This window comes from Argiope bruennichi, chromosome 5, assembly GCF_947563725.1.
Source record: "Argiope bruennichi chromosome 5, qqArgBrue1.1, whole genome shotgun sequence".
In the NCBI taxonomy this organism is placed as follows: domain Eukaryota; kingdom Metazoa; phylum Arthropoda; class Arachnida; order Araneae; family Araneidae; genus Argiope; species Argiope bruennichi.
The window spans coordinates 29,823,679-29,845,375 of NC_079155.1; the positions used below are offsets into that span (position 1 = coordinate 29,823,679).

General features: G+C 28.9%; 1 protein-coding gene across 1 annotated transcript in view; it reads left to right on the forward strand.

The window, feature by feature from the left end:
• Positions 1–21,420, forward strand: part of LOC129969462 (LIM/homeobox protein Lhx1-like) — a 160,560-nt gene extending 139,140 nt beyond the window's left edge. The window contains exons 5-6 of the mRNA XM_056084040.1: positions 13,832–13,993; positions 18,916–21,420. Of these exons, the coding sequence (XP_055940015.1) occupies positions 13,832–13,993; positions 18,916–19,124 (371 nt within the window). The 3' untranslated portion in view covers positions 19,125–21,420. The remainder of the gene's footprint in view (positions 1–13,831; positions 13,994–18,915) is intronic.
• The last annotated feature ends 277 nt before the right edge of the window (positions 21,421–21,697 follow it).

Genomic DNA, 21,697 nt, shown 5'->3' on the forward strand with positions numbered 1-21,697 from the left:
GAAATAACTAGTTAAACCATGAAATACAAGAGAGTTTTTCACTCTAACGGACACGATCAGTTATTTCATGGAATAACTAGGTATTCTATGAAATAACGGATTTCATACTTTAACGGTAACATATGCACTTTTTAATTTGCATGCATTATAATTTATTCAGTTAATTCATGTTTTTTTTCATTATAATCAAATAACAAGATTATTATAAAAATATACATTCCACATTAATACTTAACAGCCTAAAAAGTCAATAATCTGAGCGTATAACCTGGTAGCCAAATTCGGCTAGTATATTTTAAATGTTTCTTATTAGAAATTTGCTATATTTCAGTAAAATTATGTAAGAAGGATTTATTTTTCTTGTAGAGGTTTCAAGTAAAATATTTTACCATTATTCTGAAAATATTCCAACAGGTTGTAGTTAGCCTTGAAAATTATGTAAAAACATCAAAAGCGCCGAATAGTAAAAGGGAAGTCACTTGTCAGATTTTGCCACATTTTTGAACGTAAGAAAAGAGAAATATGAGCTTTGCATACAGCTGGAATTTCAGAAAAAAAAATATGAATTTTGAATAGATAAAACAGATGGATAGTCAAACGAAGTCATTCAAATTTTATCAGAAGTTGGTAGTTGGTCAGAAAGTATAAGAATATGAATTCAGTTTTAAGCAACGGATTTCATTTTTCTTATTTTTGTTAACTGAAATGTACTTCACATTAATTCATTTTATTATTTCAAGATTTTTACAGTATGATAATTAACAATTATTAGTTATGTTAAAAAACTTCCCATTTTAGTGCCTAAATTAAATTTTAAGGCTTAAAAAAACCTGCTGTAAGTATAATATTTACAATAGACAGATTATCTTTATTAATAATAAAAGAAAATTCATGTTTCTATGTATGTTAATACTGCACATGTCATACTGGTAAATTTAGAATAACTATATATGGAAAAAAAATTTCAGAGGCTGAAAATTTGACCCTATTAACCGGTTTTTACAAAATTTTAATCAGTTTTTTAATAGAAAATGAACAGACTCTTTATTTTTATTTTGGGTATTCTGAAAACCATAAAAATTTTTTAAATCATTCTAAAAAAATATATTTATTTATATAAATTTCCATCAACATTCAGTCTTTTCCCTAGTTTAAATTTTTATGAGTAATTCGCAACAATAATTTTCATTGTTGTAATGAAATGAAAATCGTTTGAAAATATTTAATTAAATCTTTCTCCTCCTTCTTGCTTATAGGAAGAATAAATAAGTAGTCTTTTACTTCATTAAGTTATTATTATTTTTATTTTTTTCGTCTCGGAAGCTACATGGCTCGACATTCTTACTCGTTACATTTTTTTAACAAATGTTTATCTATTTTATTTACTACTGTTTGGCTCAGAGTTAATTGTGCTTTAAATAAATATTGTAAAAGAAAAAGTAAATGTCGAATAAATAAATTGTTTTGTGAGAAATGATGATGAAAAAATAATCGAATTCATGTTTGGAATATAGTAAATGTAATTTTTCTCTGTCTGATGTCCATATACTCTTATATCCAAACTGTTTAGGTGAAAATGACAATATTTAGTAATAATAAAAAAAGAATGTACTTACAGTACAGACTATTTGACTTATAAGTACCAAATTCAGTATACATTTACTTTTAGAGGTTGGCATTGTGTTCCCTCGGTGATATTTTTCTGAAATTGTTACAATCTTAAGCAATTGAAAATTTACCAAGTCTTTACCGATTTCTCATAATGACCCTCAAATATTATTACAAAAGAACTTATTTTTACACCGTTCTAAAATTTAAAAAGGTCTCTTTTTCATACCAATCCAATTTTGATGAGGTTTTTTTCCTCAATTTTGGATGTTTTTTTAAAGACGATTTTCGGCATTATTTTTAATAATAAATTTCATTTTTGCTACAAAATTTAAACTTTTTTCAATATTCAAATATTTAATCGCTTGATTTTCTTCCATTATTAAAAGTTAAGTGGTAAATATTCTTTGTACTATCGGCGGATTCAGCATAAGAAATCAGAAAGTGAAATTATATTGTAGCAAAAATCAACTTGCATTTCGAAATGGATTATGCAGGTAGATTTTTAATGTCACTATGATGTCACAGGACTTCACTCCATTAAGAAGATTCAGGTGAAAAATAAACAGAGCCAGTATAAGGCTATTAAAAAAACACGGCTATAATGCCTTACAATTTGATGTTTTGAAATACTTTGTTGAAAGAATCAGGAATTTCACGCCATGCATAAGAGATTTAATTGAAACTAAACACAACTGATATTCCGGCGAATCAGACGAACGCCAAAGCTGCCAAGTAGTAAATAATATTTTTGATGAATTGAATATTTTAACTGCTGTCGGAAAATTTAGCAAAAGAATCAGATTATCGAAATAAAAAAAATGTAAAGTAATTCAAAGCTATCAAGACTCTTAGGCAAGAACTAGATTATTTTTGAATTATTATATTATTTATTGCTTATATAATACTAGTACAGTAACAGGAAAATATACAGATAAATATGAGATATATATATATAAAGAGATTTCATCGCAAGAAATGAAGCATAAAAAATTGGGTTTTTTCACGCTTAAGAGATTATATAAATACTGCAACTCTACATATTATGAGTAGAAGTAAAGAACTGCATAATGTTAGATTTTAACTATTCTCAACATTTTTTACATAATTTTTTTTTTTTTTTTGCTGTTTTTATGTATTATGACATGGTTATTCAATTTCGAATTTTGAATAAACTTGATAGAATTATTTTCTTGTAGTTTAAACCTTAAGATCAATGAAGTTTTTTCTATTCTTGTTTTGAAAAATATTTAAATCCATTCTTCAGCTGTTTTTTACGAAGAAACATTGATTTTTACTATATTAAATTTTTATTGTATTAAATTTCATTACTTTACATCATTTGTTTTCTAGAAAACTTTCACTAGAAGTATTCCAGAATCAGTATTTTTTTTTAAATAATGGTTTATAAAGTTTATAAGTTAGTATAATGTCTCTAAAAGGCGTTATTCCACATATGTGATTAAAATTGTACAAAACACTTTAGAAGTCGGATGTTTTCATTCCATTGCTAATACAATTTGCCCGGTGGAATGGATGATTTCTTGAATAATAGTGTCAAGTAGGTTCTTTAGTGTGGAACTCAATGGCACATACAAGAAGTAGAGCTAAACCAATTTATTAACTCTGAACTGAGAACACAGTGACTAACAAATCTTCTGCTTTTATACTAGCAGGGAAAGTTCCAGAATTCTTTTCTGGAGACAGTAAGAAAAGTCCAGAACATTTGTTTGGTAAACTAAAGAAAGGTCCAGAATCTTCTGGAACATGAAATCAAGGAGTCAAATATTTATACAAACTGTGAATCGCATTGTCTCAAGCGGGATTCGAACTTACAATCTCTTGATTATGAGATCAGTGCTATGACCATTCGGCCATGGAGAGTCGACTGCCTCTTTTCAATGCGGCAATAGAAAATCGTTTCATAATCCTGTACGCGTAACTATTACAGCTACCGAAACGATATTAAACGCACTTTTTACTCTCTCATATGCGCAATATAGAGAAAAAATAATAATCGTCAAAAAATTCGAACTCGAGATTTTGTCGGATCTCCCCGTTTTAGACTTTCTTGAGTTAAAACAAATTTTTGGAAAATGTCCGTCCGTCTGTCTGCCTGTGACAAAGATAACTCTAAATGTCTGGTTTATGGTTTTTACACTAAATTTGCAGATTTTTATCAAATTTAAGTAAAATCGGTTCAGAGAAAGTCAGTCTGTCCGAATATAAGTTAACACCCGATAATTACAAAACGAAGTGAGACAGATGGATCAATTTCGATGCGCATATTTAAAATCTATAATATAGATATCTGCCAAATTTTGTGTCAAATCCATCTGCAGGCTGGTTGTCTGTCGGTCTGTACTTTCAGAAATAAGTAAACGCAATAATTCAAAAACGCAGTGATTTAAATACATCAAATTTGGTATGAGAATTTGTGACTACAAGTGCAATTTTGTGTCACATTTTTCTTTCAATCGGTTGGGGAAAACAAGTCTAAAGCACAAATTCAAATTTCGGGTACTATTAACCGCATGCCAGAGATTTATCGCCAAATAATTCGCCAATGATAACACGAATGATTCAGTGGAAATGCTAATTTCACACCAAAAATTAATATTTCACATCTATTGTACGCCACTGCCATGAAGGTGCTCTCTGGCATGTCAAACTTATTAAAGAATAAGCGAGAAAGTTTTGGGAGATCACTTCCCCTGGTTGTATTGATGTTAACGTTATTATAATTAAAGATAATTTTTAAAAATGATATGAAGATAAACGAATCAGTCTTAAAACATGCTATTGTGTTTTGTTAAAAGTTCAAATTCCCCTCAGATTATTAGATTTAAAGCAGATAATTATTGTGTCACAATATATCCTTCGACATTTTGAAGTCTAAATCCAAGTATCACTTGGAATGTCGTTTCTTGAAGGTTACTAACTCTGAAGGTCTCACGTGATCCATTATCAACCCACTGAGTTATAAAATATCTTGCTATATACATTCGTGGTTCTTTCTAATAGTATCAATAAATCTTTCAACTCGAAAAATTATATATAACAGTAAAAAATATTCATTTATGGGAGTATAAAGAGATCCAAATCGAAATTCTTTTAAACGTTCGGTAACTTTATTTATTGCTGAGTTTAACGATTCGTTGTCTCGTAAACTATTTTCACGTTCATCAAATTATGAGAATTTAATATCATTGTTTTCATTCAAGTTTATTAAAAAAATTGCCAAAAAATTGTTTTTTAGCGGAGTTTTTTCTCTTTTAAAATATGCTTTTATCAATAATTTTTCATTAAATAAAAATTCTTAGTACATTTAAGCATATTCCAGCACTTAGCATATTTCCAGCATTATAAATAGAAACATTTTAAAATTTGTAAGAATAAAAAGGACCAATGAAATATTTTCCAAGTATTTCATTAAAAAAAAAGTTTTGAAACGTACAAAAACTCTTATTATTTCACTGGGAGAAATACGATCAAAATAGCTCAGACCTCAAAGTGCTAATTATCCAAGTATTTCATTAAAAAAAAAGTTTTGAAACGTACAAAAACTCTTATTATTTCACTGGGAGAAATACGATCAAAATAGCTCAGACCTCAAAGTGCTAATTATCCAAGTATTTCATTAAAAAAAAAGTTTTGAAACGTACAAAAACTCTTATTATTTCACTGGGAGAAATACGATCAAAATAGCTCAGACCTCAAAGTGCTAATTATCCAAGTATTTCATTAAAAAAAAAAGTTTTGAAACGTACAAAAACTCTTATTATTTCACTGGGAGAAATACGATCAAAATAGCTCAGACCTCAAAGTGCTAATTATCCAAGTATTTCATTAAAAAAAAAAGTTTTGAAACGTACAAAAACTCTTATTATTTCACTGGGAGAAATACGATCAAAATAGCTCAGACCTCAAAGTGCTAATTATCCAAGTATTTCATTAAAAAAAAAGTTTTGAAACGTACAAAAACTCTTATTATTTCACTGGGAGAAATACAATCAAAATAGCTCAGACCTCAAAGTGCTAATTATCCAAGTATTTCATTAAAAAAAAAAGTTTTGAAACGTACAAAAACTCTTATTATTTCACTGGGAGAAATACGATCAAAATAGCTCAGACCTCAAAGTGCTAATTATCCAAATATTTCATTAAAAAAAAAAGTTTTGAAACGTACAAAAACTCTTATTATTTCACTGGGAGAAATACGATCAAAATAGCTCAGACCTCAAAGTGCTAATTATCCAAGTATTTCATTAAAAAAAAAAAAGTTTTGAAACGTACAAAAACTCTTATTATTTCACTGGGAGAAATACGATCAAAATAGCTCAGACCTCAAAGTGCTAATTATCCAAGTATTTCATTAAAAAAAAAAGTTTTGAAACGTACAAAAACTCTTATTATTTCACTGGGAGAAATACGATCAAAATAGCTCAGACCTCAAAGTGCTAATTATCCAAGTATTTCATTAAAAAAAAAAGTTTTGAAACGTACAAAAACTCTTATTATTTCACTGGGAGAAATACGATCAAAATAGCTCAGACCTTAAAGTGCTAATTATCCAAATATTTCATTAAAAAAAAAAGTTTTGAAACGTACAAAAACTCTTATTATTTCACTGGGAGAAATACGATCAAAATAGCTCAGACCTCAAAGTGCTAATTATCCAAGTATTTCATTAAAAAAAAGTTTTGAAACGTACAAAAACTCTTATTATTTCACTGGGAGAAATACGATCCAAATAACTCAGACCTCAAAGTTCTAATTATCCAAGTATTTCATAAAGAAATGTTTTGAAACATACAAAAACGCATTAATAATCAAGAAAGCATATGATCACAATAACTTAGTCCTGAAAGTGTTAATTATTCAAATATTTCTTAAAAAATCATGAAACGTATAAAAACACTTGCTAGTCCTCAGAGAGATATACAGTCGAAATAGCTCAAACCTGAGAGTATTAATTTTCCAAGTACTTCTCAAAAAAGGTTATGAAAAGTACAAAAACATTTTACTAGTCCACTGGGAGACATATGAATCAAAATATCTTTGACCTGAAAGTGCTAATTGTCCAAGTATTTCTCAAAAATTCATGAGAAAGTGAAAAAACTTTTATTAGTCCATTGAAAGACATACGGTCGAAATAAATAAAACATGAAAGTGTTACAAATCAGTGTTGTTAATTTCAATTAAATCAGCTAACCAATCGAACTCTGCAGATTTCAAACGCAAACCAAGTCGATCGCCACAAAACGCTTCACGGATTGGCCGAAACCCCCCAGAAGATGACAAAGCACGGTCATTAGTGGACCTCCGCAAGAATGAATAGCTAATACCTCACATTTTCGAATCCCAGAGAGAGAGCTTCCATTCCTGAACTTCGACCGGGGTGAACCGGGGGCCTTTTCTTTTTCTCATTTCTTTCTGGCCGATATCAAGAGGCTGAATCTCCGGCAGGTAAGACAGGGAGCAGGAGACTGTTGTGATGGATGGACACCCCCACCCGCTGCCCTTTCTTCAATCTGGATGAAGTCAATTCATCAAGGGGGTGGGGAGGGCAACAAACTAATTTCCTTCCACCAAGAATCTTATGTTGCTCGCTGCTGTTGCTCACAGCTTTTCCTTGTCCGGAGGCTTTTCCCTGGCGCTTTTTTTGGCGGGTTATTGTGCCTGAGGTCGACTCTGATTGTTTTGATCTTTGATAAGCTGGCTTGGATGAGGTGATGGTTCGGGTTTTTGAAATTTGGATGCGAGCGATGTTGTCCATTGCCTTTAAGTTGGTAGTTGAACAATCGTGAGAGAATAAAATTTTTAGATAAGACGTTATTCATTAGAATAATTATTGCCTTTTAGCACCTCATCTCTAGGTTAGTTGGCTTTTCCTGATGTTTTTGTATATAACTAGTCATGTAACATTTTTCAATCTTAATATATAGCATATAAATTCCGCCAATAATCATGTTTCTGTGTGGCGCTAAATCAAACTTTTGAAAAAGTGTTAAACATATGGCACAATATATGTTAAGATATTGAAACCATTAAAACCTCTCTATTTATATATCATAATTATTCTAGAAAATAAACTTTATATAATATAATTATAGTACACTCCCGAGTATTCGGTTCGCGACTATCCTGCTTTCGTACTATCCAGCTTAGTTTTCTTTTATCGTTATTATGAAATGAGGCGTCTGTTTATCGTAATCTGTTTATCGTCTTTGTCGTAATGAGGCGTCTGTTAAAGATGTCTATTAAATCATTTATTGAAGACTTTTTCAAAACCTAAAAACTGCAAGTTTTGACTCTTATCCAAGGGTTACCTTTCCATATCTTCCTAATCATTTATCAGTAATGATTGATTGGTTGGATTTTAATGGCGCAAAAGCCAGACATGGCTATGCTGCGCCAAATGTTTGGTGAAATCATTTATTAGTGAAAAATGAAATCAGTTCGAGCCAATTTTCTTAAGAAGTAGACCTACGATTTACGTTAGTATTTTGTTTATATTTCTTGCATTTAAGTTATGCATTGCAGAATTTATGTTAAAAAAAAACCTTCCTATAAAACTTTGCTATAAAAATTTTGTCCTCTGTCATTGGTGAGCAAACAAATGCATTCACAGAACTCCGGTCTATATGGACAGTCCTTCTGCCACACTGGGCCGGATACTTGAAAGTGTACTGTATTTTAAATAATGAAGTTGTTAGGAAATAGAATAATTTTTTTATGTCTCCTAGAGTTTTTTGGAAATTAGCTTATTTTGATAAGCCGTGTCTCATTTATATGCTTAGTGAGATGAAAATTTGTTTCCTATGCCATGATGTTCCATCGCGTGTATTCTGATATGTTCCCTAATGACATATGTGTTACACATATGTCATTAGTGAACTGTTTTGATGTAAAGAAAAAAAAAAACTTTTTACTTTTTTTGTTGATAAAAACTCATACTTTTAATAAAAAATGATGATAAAAACTCATACTTTTAATAAAAAATGTTGATAAAAACTCATACTTTTAATAAAAAATGTTGATAAAAACTCATACTTTTAATAAAAAACGTTGATAAAAACTCATACTTTTAATAAAAACGTTGATAAAAACTCATACTTTTAATAAAAAATGTTGATAAAAACTCATACTTTTAATAAAAAATGTTGATAAAAACTCAAACGTTGATTAAAACTCATACTTTTCTGTTTGATAAAAAATAATAAAATTTTTCTGTAATAAACATTAGTACATTGTTAAGAACTGTAGTGGATTTAAGAAAATTAAAGTTTTGAAACCCCAGACCCCTTTTCCCTTTCTTAAACATATTTGTTTTTGTCAATTTTAATTAAATCTCTTTATAAACATTTTAATATAAAAAATATCAAGACAAACTAAGATAACAACATTATTTAATTGTGGGTCACTTTCAACAGAATTAATAACCAAAATCTCAAGTTAAAAAAAAATTCTAAGCAATTTTATAGAAAAACTGAAAAAAAAAACACCTTTTAATACAATTTAATACTTAATAATTTAAATACTTAGTTTCCCAAAGCTATTTATAGATTTCTATCTTAGATAGCCAACTGAAACAAGTGAACACAACCTCTTCTAAGTTTGTCAGCATATTCGTTATTAAAGTTGATATTTTCCCTTCTCTCCGCATCAAAATTATGGACTTTCGATAAGATCGCGGAAACTAGGCAAATTTTTATTTTCGCCAAATTTTTAAACTCGCCAAATTTTTATTTTCGCCAAATTTTTAAACTCGCCAAATTTTTATTTTCAGTCTCACGCATTAGTATTTTTTTCTTTGTAATGTAGTAAAGAAAACTGAATATGTATTTTGGACACCTTTTTTTTGACAAACTGAATACAAAAATTTAGTATGTAACAACAATTTTAGTTACAAGACAAAATGATAAATTTCATTTATTTAATAATTTCATTTTGAGTTATCGTGTTTTGCATGCACACAGAGGTATAGACCAACAGGCGGTCAAACTTTTGACAAATGTCATTCAAAATTTGATAATATTCTACATTTTACATACTAAACCAATGTACCAAATTTCATTTATGTAGCGCTTTACGTTTTACAGTTATCGAGATCATTTGTATTCAAATAGTGAGACATACAGAATTCCAATTAATGGATTTCCTTCAAAATTTGGCAGAAATCAACAGATCTGGTGTAAAGACTATATATCGAAATTTATTAAAAATGTAAAGAAAATAAACCAAATTTCATCTTTCTAGTTCAAAGGGTTTTTGTATTATCTTGTTCACTGACAAACAAACAAACATAGTTTCAAAAATTTTTGTTAAAATCTTGAATTCGAAATTTTTTCATGATTTCAGTGCTTTCTTCAATAGGATTCAAAGCTTTTAAGCATACGAGAAAGTAAAAAATAAACCCATAATAAGCTATTGAAAATCATGATGTAAACTTAAGGAGATTAATTAAATTAACATAGATAAGGGGATTAAATTTATTAATAATAAATTCATTTATCTGATTTGCTTTAATATTAGATAGACAAAAATAACGCTTAACTCTAAAAACGTGCAAGGTTTAAAACTAAAATATTTTTTGAAAAGATACTCAAATAGTTGAACTTAATATTAATGGAACAGTTTAATATTTTTGAACTTTTTCCTTATATGCTTGTTCTGAGAATTATCCACGTCGATAATTAATCAAATTTTGAGATTTCATGATCAACATGATTCATGTTCGTCGCTCACTTCTCGAGGACGATGCTTCTGTAGACGCTTCGAATGAGCCTTCGGGCTACAATAATTTGCGATAGTTCCCTCCTCCCGTGCTTCAGAAGTGGCAGACGTAAAAAATGATTTCTTAAACAGACGCGTGATGAGATCTAAGGTCTTAATAAAAAAAAATTAAAAAAAGAGTAACCAAAAGAAAAAAATAATTAAAAAAAACAGCTGCGTCTTTTAAAAAATTTACTTCAATCACGACTTCTTTTAGGTAAAAAAAAAGTTTGTAATATTTTTTGGGGGGTATTTTTTTGTAAATGAGTTATAATGTGGTCCCTGAGCGTTTGTTTATATTAACGAAAATAGCCACAACTCTCCTACAAACTTCATTCTGATATTTCTAAGAGCATGATTTGTTACATGAAACAGATTAAACGTATTATAGAATGGTTGTATGAGTGATATTTTCGATCTTGAAGCCGTTTCGATTTTGTGATTGGTCTTTCACTCACTTTAATGGGCCAGAGTTCAAAAATTTTCACATTTACTTGATCTATTAATCACTAAAGGATTACTTAAATTTCTTTAAAATATGTACTGTGTGTGTATGTGTAATAATATATCTTAATTTAATTTAAATCCTAATCGATTTCCTCAATTTTATCTTAAATTAGCCCATGTTAATTTCATTCTAAATGTTTTCTTGTTTCCCGATTCAATCCTCACTTTTTTTTTTATTTAATTATTTCTAACACGCGCTCCAGAAAATTGATGACTATTGCTTTTTCTCAAGCTTCGAGATAAGGGATACAAATCCCTAACATCCACTCTCATTTTTAAAAGATACCTTAAATTCCGTTGCTTAAGTCGACACGTGACAAAGAAATCCCTATCAGAATCTCATAGTAAAATCACTGAAGAAACAAATTTCTATCTCTTTTGAGCTTGTATCACGATGTAGACTGACGCATTGTCTTATCGTTTCTTCCTTGTACATAATATGCCATCCATGTAAAATTTATCGAAATTAAATTTTCAAACTTTTTTTTGGCCATGTAATTGCTAAAATTGTAATATATATATAGATATATGCGTGTATGTGTGTATTACTGGCAAAATACATATTGTTTCTTACTATATTATAAAAAAAATTGGAGATAAAATGAAATTTATAATAATTTTGATTTCACACAAGTCGCGCCTTCTACTAATTTTTTTTGAAAATATCGATTTAAAATTGATAATTTATTTGAGGAATTTTAAATAAATAGACAATAAATAAAATAAAAAGTGATTTTTAACATTAATGAAAGTATATTTTTGAAAACTATTTATATTCAAGTTATTTCTCTAGCTTCATAGCTCAAATGAGTTCAAGGAAATGTGAATTCATTTTTCCAAAAACTCATTCAGATGATAAATTTGATTTATATATACATCAAATAAATTCGAATTGCAAAAATTTGAAAAAAAAAAAAAAAAAAAAAACTAAGATACTGTAAGTGTCTGATTAAACTACAATGCAAAATTTTGATTTAAATTATCATTATGGGGGAAAAAATGCAAAAAAAAAAAAACCTTTGTTTCTTATTTTTATTTAAAGTTGTTTTTATTGAAATACGTATCCAATTCTATATCTATACTTATAATAAATCTCAGTGTGTGTGTGTTGGAGCTCTGCTGACCAGACCATTCGGCCTACAGCTAGCAAATTTGGCACATGTATACCTTGGAGGTCGGAAATGTGCACCTAGGAGGGATTTTTTTTCTAATTTTTAATTCGAATTTTAATTAATTAAAAATTAAGCGAAATTTTGGCGTTTTTCCGCTATAACTTACGAAAATATCACAGCGCAAAATTGATTTTTGCATCAAATTGTACAAAAAATATTCTTTTAAATTATCCTAATGTTTTAACCAACAAATTCAATTCCTACTTTTAATGAATTTTTAAAAAATAGTTTAATCATATTATTAAACAATTTATTTCGCGCAAAATAAAAATAAAAAACGTTTCACGTTATTGTGAAAAAATTAACTTTTATCAACGTGTTGCCATCGTATTGACAAAAGCTGAAATTAAAAAAAAAAAAAAAAAAAAAAAAAAACTACCGTTCCAAATTAAAAATATAAAAATGTAATTTTCAGCACGTGTCTCTATGAAATGAAATAAATTTGAGACATGATATTTTTTGAAAAGGAAACGCTTTCTATGATCTTTTACAATACGTATATTACTAGTTCAATTAAACAGTTTTATTTAAGGCAAATTTATGAAGGCGAACCGTTTGGTCGCCAATGGTGGCTAGTCTGAAATAAAATTTTCAAACTTATTATCCCTTAAAAATACAGCATATCACTCTATATGCAACTAACAAATACTGCTTAAATACAAAAATGCTTTTCTTCAATATTTTGACACTTGTTTCGATACTCGTTATAAAAATGATTGATGAAAATATCGTGACATACAAAGTTATACAAAACAATAGAACAAATTACGAATAACAGTGATAAAAACAAACAAGCGGGACTGATCTTTCTGAATCTTTCTTGCCTACTCTGTAAGTAATGTATTTATGTATTAATTACAGTATGCGAAAAATTCATTAGCGAACAATAATGACGAAAGATCATATCAGAATGCGATCTTCAGTGATTCATCGTTAAGATGTAAATTCATATGCAAATACAAAAAAAAAGTGTATTATGGGCGCTTTTTTCCCAACTATTGAAACTAAAATTTTACACAGAGCTATGGAGATTGAATTGCCGAGAACAGGACCCGCGACGTTAGGGTCCGTAGCTGCGTAACATAACCACTAGACAAAAGTGATCACGGATATGCACTTATCCGGAGGCTGTTACCTGGCTTATGAAGCTACCACTACAAAGCTACAATTGTAATCACAAAATCACATATCAAATTTCGTTTATTAAAGTAATAGTTTTGAGTCATCTCGTTTGCATAAGTACATACTGACAAATAGTCAACTCTTTGGCGGATTTGGTTCCCAGTTTGAGATATATCTACACTTTTTATGTTAAATCTGTGTACCAAGTTTTATACATATAGCTATCTTTATTTTGTAACTATCGTGTTAACTTACATTCGGACATCTGGATAGACAGACAGATAAAATAGCCCTAGTGTTGCTTCAAACGGGACGTTAATATAACTAAACTAAACAAACTAACCTGGATAGACAGACTTCTAGCGAATGGATTTTGTTAAAAATTTGATACAAATCGATAATGTTAATATAAAGACCAAATACAAAATTTTATATGACTATCTCGAAGTGTTTTTGAGTTATCGTTTGAGTTTTTGAGTTGAGATATCGTGTTCACAAATAAAATAATTCTAAAAAATAATATCGTTCGCTTGTTGACGATTCGTTGGAAATAACTTTTAATAGCAAGATTCTTGTTATATGTTATATTCATCATATTATACTTTCATTCTATATTGAAGTGCTTTTTTTTTTCTTCTTTTCAGATTCGAATAGTCCAAACGATTTCAATTATGCTGCTCATCCTGGGTTTTATGACTATTTCCCGGGCTCGCATCCCCATGCAGGAATGCCGGATTTTCCCGGGACTGTCCCCATTGGTCCACAGACTAACAATGTTATGGAACATGCCAATCCTCTTAATAATGGTAGGTTCATTTTATATTCTAGAAATTTATCACGTATCATTGAAATCACAATTTGGTAAAAAGGGATTATAAAATAATATTTTTTTTTCTTTAAGATTAGAAAATATCAAGCAGTAATAATCTAAATTACTTTTTAGACTTTAAGGCAAGGTTATTTTTTTTTTTAATTCCGAAAACGAGGAAAAAAAAATTCCATGAACAAGAAAGAAAATCGGCAGATACTAAGCAATAATCCAAAAGAAATTCAGAAATCCATTTTGTCTTAAACTATTTAAATAAATCTAACAAATAATCTGTATGTAAATTTGTTTTTGTTTTACCACATTTAGTAATTTTATTATTTTTTTAATTGTGTAGATCATGAATTATTTTTCGGAATATGGATATTGTTGAATATTTTTGTAATCGAAATAAAGTGACTAGTGAAAAAGTTTATGTCACTGGCTTTGACTGATATTTTTATTATAACAGAAGATTTTACCATTAACATTATAAAATACTTTACGCCGACTCGATGGCAAAATTTCAGCAAAAGTATACATATTTAACCCTAGAATGCATGCCTTTCTTTTCAGGGAAAAATACTAAATATTGAAGAGCTGCATTCTAATTCAGGGTAATTATTTAAAAAATTTAATTATTGTTTTTTTCGGGAATTTAAAAAAAAAATTAATGTGCCAAATAGTTACATTATAAATTAAACAATACACAGCGACACAAATGATATTACAATAATTCTGAAATAAAAATAAAAGTACCTTTTTACCAATATATATATTTGTAATGCAAAAAAGAAAAATATACATTTTGATTGTTTTTTTTTTATTGGTAGAACTATTCATATAACATCCATTTTAGTAATTTTCTAAGTTTCCAATTTAAATTTTATTCTAGTACCCATATTTCTATACATCGGGGGTTTTCTACAAATGCTTACCAGAAAGCACTTAAAATCAGATTTCCAAACACTCACCCTTTGGAACAGCCATGTGAAGCTTAAAAATAAAAATAAAAACGCGTTGCCAAAAGGCTACTACAAAGGCACTGTAGAGTAAAATTGTTGATATTGTCATCTGATTTTAGTGAAAAAAATAAGATATTTTATACTAAACAGGAATACGTATCAAAATGAATTTAAAAAGTGAACAATTAATCCACGCGCTACTCGAATCACACAGATGGATTATGTCAAGATTAACTCATCATATCCTTCCCAAATGCTCCGCATTTCGAGAAGGTCTGCCCAACCCAATTCGACAACCACAGTAGGTGATTAAAAGCAAGGACGGCGATGTCGCCTCGAATCGAAAATTAAAGCGATTTAGCGAAATGGAGGTAGCTTGGGCAGTGACTGATGAGACTTGAGGTTGAGGGCACCGATTGTTAAGGTGGGGACAAAATTGCAACTTTTGATAAAGAGAGGCTCACACAAGACGGCACAATACAATGTGATACACTGCGGAACGATCACTTCAGGATGAAGCCTTGTTTCTTTTTGGATGAGGCTGTAATGGATGAGGGTATTTTGATTCGAAGCTTCACGAGGATGTGATGGAAGAGCAGGCAATTTAGAGAGGTGGGAGATTTCATTATTCCAGTGTGTGGTGAGGGCACTGAGATGCTGATGTCATTTCCTAAGAGTCATGGGAACAAGTGCTGTTGACGACTTAATTCATTGAGATGTGACTTCTGAGCTCGAATTATAGAAAATTTGAGGGTCAGTTCTAAATGAGTCCTCTGACATATAGATTGCAAATACAGTAAAACTTAAAAAAGAGTGCAAATACACACTTTTTTAGCTGTTGGTTGAGTTTTGTAAATATTTTTTGGTTTTTCTTTAAATCTACTAAAAAGAGTTTTAGGGATTTTTTTTTATTTATTTTAAATAATCTTAACATTTGAAAAGTAGAACTAATTTATGTATATTTTAATAAAATGTATATTATCTTAAATTTACTCTTATTTATTTAAATCTATTACCAAGGTCTATTAATCTATTACTTTGGTCTATAACCATCTATTCTCTTGGTCTATTACCATTTATTACCAAGTTCTATTAATCTATAACCTTGGTTTATTACTATTTACTAACAAGGTCTATTACTATCTTTTACCAAAGTCTATTAATCTTTTACGAAGGTCTATTACCATTTTTTACCAAAGTCTATTAATATATTACCGTGGTCTATTACCATCTATTACGAAGGCCTATTAATCTATTTATCTTGGTCTTTTACCATCTATTACGAAGGTTTATTAATCTATTTACCTTGGTCTTTTACCGTCTGTTACCAAGGTTTATTAAATCTATTACCTTGGTCTATATTCACCAAGCAAAATGTTTTGAGACGTGTGAAAGCCGGAAGGGAAGATTTACAAAATATTCATATTACAATATATAAAAATTATAGCATCATTAAGCGAAAATATACAATATATATGTCACCGTTCAGAAAAGTTCATAGAAATACTGTAAAAAAATGAAGACTAATAACTAAAACAAAATTTAAATTAATACCAAAACTATCGGATCAGCCAAAATGATCAAGCGATTTCTGATGAAATCTTTGTCAATGTCGATCTTTGGTAGTTCTCGTGTTAAAAAAGTTTTTAAAGAAATGTTACATGTGTTTTAGTAAAAATTTAAACCGGATAATTCTGAAACCTAATGAAATGTGAATTGTAAGTAAATACATTTTTACAGAGATTGTCTGCTGCACCAATTAGTTTTTAAATTTTAACTGGGATTGGTTATTCTTGACAAATTGGAAGTTGGAAATCGCCCAGATAAAGTGAAACAATTTATCTATCTTTCAAATACTAATCAGGATCAGAACAGTAATATATTTCTCAAGTACAATATTTTTTCTAACTAGATTTCAAAGGATTTTAACACGTTAGTGAATTAATTAGGTCTAATTAATTTTTTTTATTAAAATATATATCTGATAATGTAGAAATACTTTACTTACTTGTATACTTTAATAAAATGTATATTTTAATAAACGTATATTTTAATAGTATTTAATAAATGTATATTTTAATAATAATAACGTATTAAGCTGTATGTTACTTAAAGCAAAGTGTATCTGCAGTTGCATGTATTGCATTTTTTATATAAAAAGCAATGGAATGGGGATTGTTTAGTAATGAAACTCTTAAGTTTACAGTGGAATTTCATAGGATAAAGACAATAATGCATCTTTTTAATGAATTTAATTGAATAGATATATATTTATTGTCCAAAAATATATTTATTTCTAGAGTGCTTTATTGGTGTAAACGTGTATATATATTTGAAATGAATATTTAGTTTCCACGATGTGATATGTCGATGTAAACACGGATGTAAAATTGAAGTTTAGAATAGTTAAATTTGTTTGAAATGCTTTTGGGGCAAAGAAATTAAAGCAAATTATTAAGGTTAAAAATTCTATAGTGTGAACAGATTTTGGGTGAAATTAAAATGATTATACTAAATAAATATTTATCTACATATTATCTCCAAGGCAGTCTTAAAAACCTTCCCTGATTGTAAGAAACTATTAAGAAAGAACCACTGAATGTAAAATCTTTACTATGAAATTGTCGGGTTTCTAAATTTATTTGGGTCCCATAGATAGCGCAACTAATGTAGAAATAATTATTTTACATTCGATTGTTATCAAACGGCATCAACGAAGGGACAAAGGTTTTTTGGTTCCATAAATTCAAACTGGTAATTATTGTTCAATGCAAGTTTTGGAATTACATAAGAACAAAATATTTACTACATCAGTTGAAGAAATTGATACACACAAAGTTAGGATCACAGATTCTATGTTTATTTTAACAATTGAAAGGTGTGGTTTTTTCGAGAATCGGAAATCGAGAATCGGACTATCTACTTTAAAATTTGAATACTAAATGGTGTTGTTAAAAAGTTTATAAACGTTTTTGCTGTAGGTTAAAATAATCGTATGCCATATGTTACCAAGTTTAAAATTTACTGACTAAGTAGTAATTAAAAAACTTTATAAACTTAAAACTTTATTTTATTTTTTACTATATATATCAAAAAAAAATCGTATACTATATGCTGTTACGTTTAGGATTTACTGATTAAATGGTTCTATTAAAAATTCCATAAACTTCTTTTACTATTCATCAAAACAACATCAAAATAATTTATAATAGTTTTATTAACCACTTAACTGTTTCGACCTCTTCGGAAACTGTGTTTCTAAATCTTGTCGCAAATAAATGTAGCGATGACGAGTATACTCATCAAACACAGAGTATGTATAACATGAAATTATGTTGTAAGGAAATGATTTGTTTTATTTTTTATTTCAATAATTACATTAATTTATTTACTTAAACTAACATGTCTTTTTTTCATATGAACCTTAAAAAATACCATCTCTTGGAAACATGTAAAAACGATACAAAAGGATCCTCATCGCGGTTTTTATTACCAGTATATAGCCACTTATTGAATAGTATAAAACAATTTATGGTTGTCTAATTGCTTCTGGAAGGCTTATACAGCGCAGAGATACATTTAAGAAAAACAATTCATATTATATGCGGTTTTTTATAATAATTATTAATAATCTTTGATTTCAACTTGCCCTAAAAAAATTTTAAACATCCTGAAATTTATGAATATGATTGAGTTTTTACTAAAATTGTAATTCAAACTGCAAATTGTCACTACTTATTACTCCTAACGAATAAAATCGCCATAACTCAAAAATGTTCTATTTTTTCCATGACAAATATACTAGTCAGGAACAATTAACTGGTTAACAATAATGATTTATAATTGGAGAAACAATTTGTGACTACCTTGTATAATTCATATTTTCTCGGTATAGTTTTGGATATAGGAGAATTTCGAATCTTCAAATAAAATCATAATATCAGGTTACTTTCTACAGGTGTCGCCACCCTCGGAGCCGATGCACCCTACATCAGCACTCCCTCCGACTGCCTGGGTTCCAGATCCAGCCCTGAAAATGTCCTGAGCACTATGGCGGACGGAAGTTACGGTCCAAACGGGAGGCAGCGCCCACCGGACAACACATCATTTTCTTCCTTCATGCCCAATCATGTCCCATCACACATGACCGAAACGAGAGTGTGGTGACAGTAAAACTCGCCAACTACTATCCCCACTAACTGTCGACTCTTTCTAACTGAGATAGACCATAGACTTTCACCCATTTTAGAAATTTCCGTGATTCTTGGCTCTCATCAAGACTTTACAAGTGTGATATGAAGTTTAATTGTGTGTCATTGGCTAAAGGTTATTTGATCCGATATTTGAACTTTGATTGTTTGAATCTGTCTTGATCTTTTGAATGCGCGATCGAGAAAAGATGCATCTCTTGCTGAAAATGCTTGCTGTCAGAAGAAGACTTGAAACTGCAACAGAACTGATTGTTCATATGTGTTTCTTGTTTTACAAACATAGAAAGAATGGTGATTACGAAATGGATTTTTGTAAATAAGGTTGATTTTGAATGTCTCGGGATTGTTTAATGTCATACTCCTTAACATTTCTGCCTTCAGTTTTTGTGTAAATAGGTACTGTAAAAAGTTATATGAATTTTCACACTCATTCGATATTGAGTAAAACTTGGTCAACGAGGGCATTATGTTTTATTTCACGAACAATTTTAGTCATTCATAATTTTCTTGCTATATTTTAATTAAATTAATATCAAAAAAGGATTAAAAATTATATAAAGGCAGTACTGGCAAACATATTTTATATGCAAGTTATGAGAAATATGCTCAAACAAAATTGTTAATAATTTATTTCGGAATATATGAATCCAACCGGAATTCGATGCAGCACAGCACTGTTTTTAAATATATGCATTTTAAACATATGTAATTATTTATTCATTTCTATGGCACTAATTGCTAAAATTTGCCATTTGGGGGCAGCAGTCACTTCAAATCGGTAGGGATTATTATTATCATCAAAATGGTTTGTTTTTTTACTTCAATTTGTCATTTGCATATGATTAACATTGGATTATTTACTCATTATTTATAAAACTTTCCTGGAATTCATTTGGGTGCATAAAATCATATCATTAACATTTTGGCATTCAATTCCTACAAGACAATCTTATTATATGACAATGCATCATTTTGATTTTTATAATTGATAATCTACTGTACTTTTGTGGGCATTTAAGCTTTTTTTCAGGCAATTCTTGTTTAAAGTCTCGTTAAAGGCTCTATTGTTTAAAGAATATTATATTTCAGCCGGCTTAAGTTTATATAAAAGACCAAATATTTAATTATAAAATATGGGGAAACCAAATAGTTTTTGTATAAAAATTATTCAAATTGAAAAAAAAAATGTTGTAGCAATTACAATAGTGAAAACTGTTAAGGTAAAATAAAAGTTACAATTATTAAGCAATTGATAAAATATTATAAAATAGTAAAAATAATATAAATGTGATAAAAAAAATAGAAATAACACAATAAATAATAATAACAATCACAAAATTGAGAAAAAAAAATACGAAATTACAAAGTAGACAATTTTTAAAAAGTCACTATTAATAATTGCTAAACCATGGAAATTAAAATTAAAAAAAAATAATTGTAAAGTTATGTTTGTCAATTCTTTATGATGAAAATTAATGCCATTAACATTTTCTGTATCCTTTAAAATTTGCTTTGAAAAAATTTCTACATATATTATATTCCTCACCGCATTTCGGGATTGTATGCACGATTATATAGGATATCCAATCTAATCGTAGCCCTGCTGCTAATTTCTAAACCTGTATTTTTGCAATGCATACTTCCAATTGAAAAAATGATCTAATATATATGTACACACATACAATCCCCGGTCTCATTAGTAAAATTTAATAAAATATTCTTGGCACAGTAACATTTTAAACGAATTTCATTTTAAACGAAAACGATTTCATCTTTCCGTGACCGAAATGGGTCGCGATATGAAGTTTTCAATATCACTATTTTAAATGATTTTAGACTATTTCATTGCTATTCCAAGGAAGATTGGCCAATCGATGACTGAAGTTTGCTCTAGGCCGCCATTGATTGGTCTGTGTTAAGGAAAATCAAAGCTTTATAACTCGATCAGTTTTAGCCACTATTGCTTTTATTGATTCAAATAAAACCTATTTCTTATTTCATTTATATTATACTTCCAAAGTGCTTAACCTAAATATAAGTATATATCTATTTCTAAATAGTTTGAGGATTAACGACAGGGCAACATTTAGAGGGCGAATTCTTTATAATACTTTTTAAAGAACAAAGATACGTAATATTCTTTCTTCTTTCAAGATATTGCTCAGAAATTTGAAAGATATATTGAAAAAAAAAAAAAACCAATAAACATAGGAATAAATTTTGCACACAATAAGTTTCTATTTCATTTCTACGATTTTTTCTTCTTTTATACCAGTGCTGTCTGTTCTTAATAAAACTAAAAAAAATTAATTTTGACTCCTCTTTTCGAAAAATTAAATAGAATTTTTTTTGTCTAGATTCACAATGTTTATAGTTAAAATGGTACAAAAAGTTTTTTTTAAAAAAACGATACGTTGTTTTAATTGTACGAATGAATTAATATGAAATTTGAGTATTTGTTCCTTGGCTTTATAAAATTATGTATGAGTGTACTTTGTTATAATTGATCCTGTAAATTTCAAACTGCAA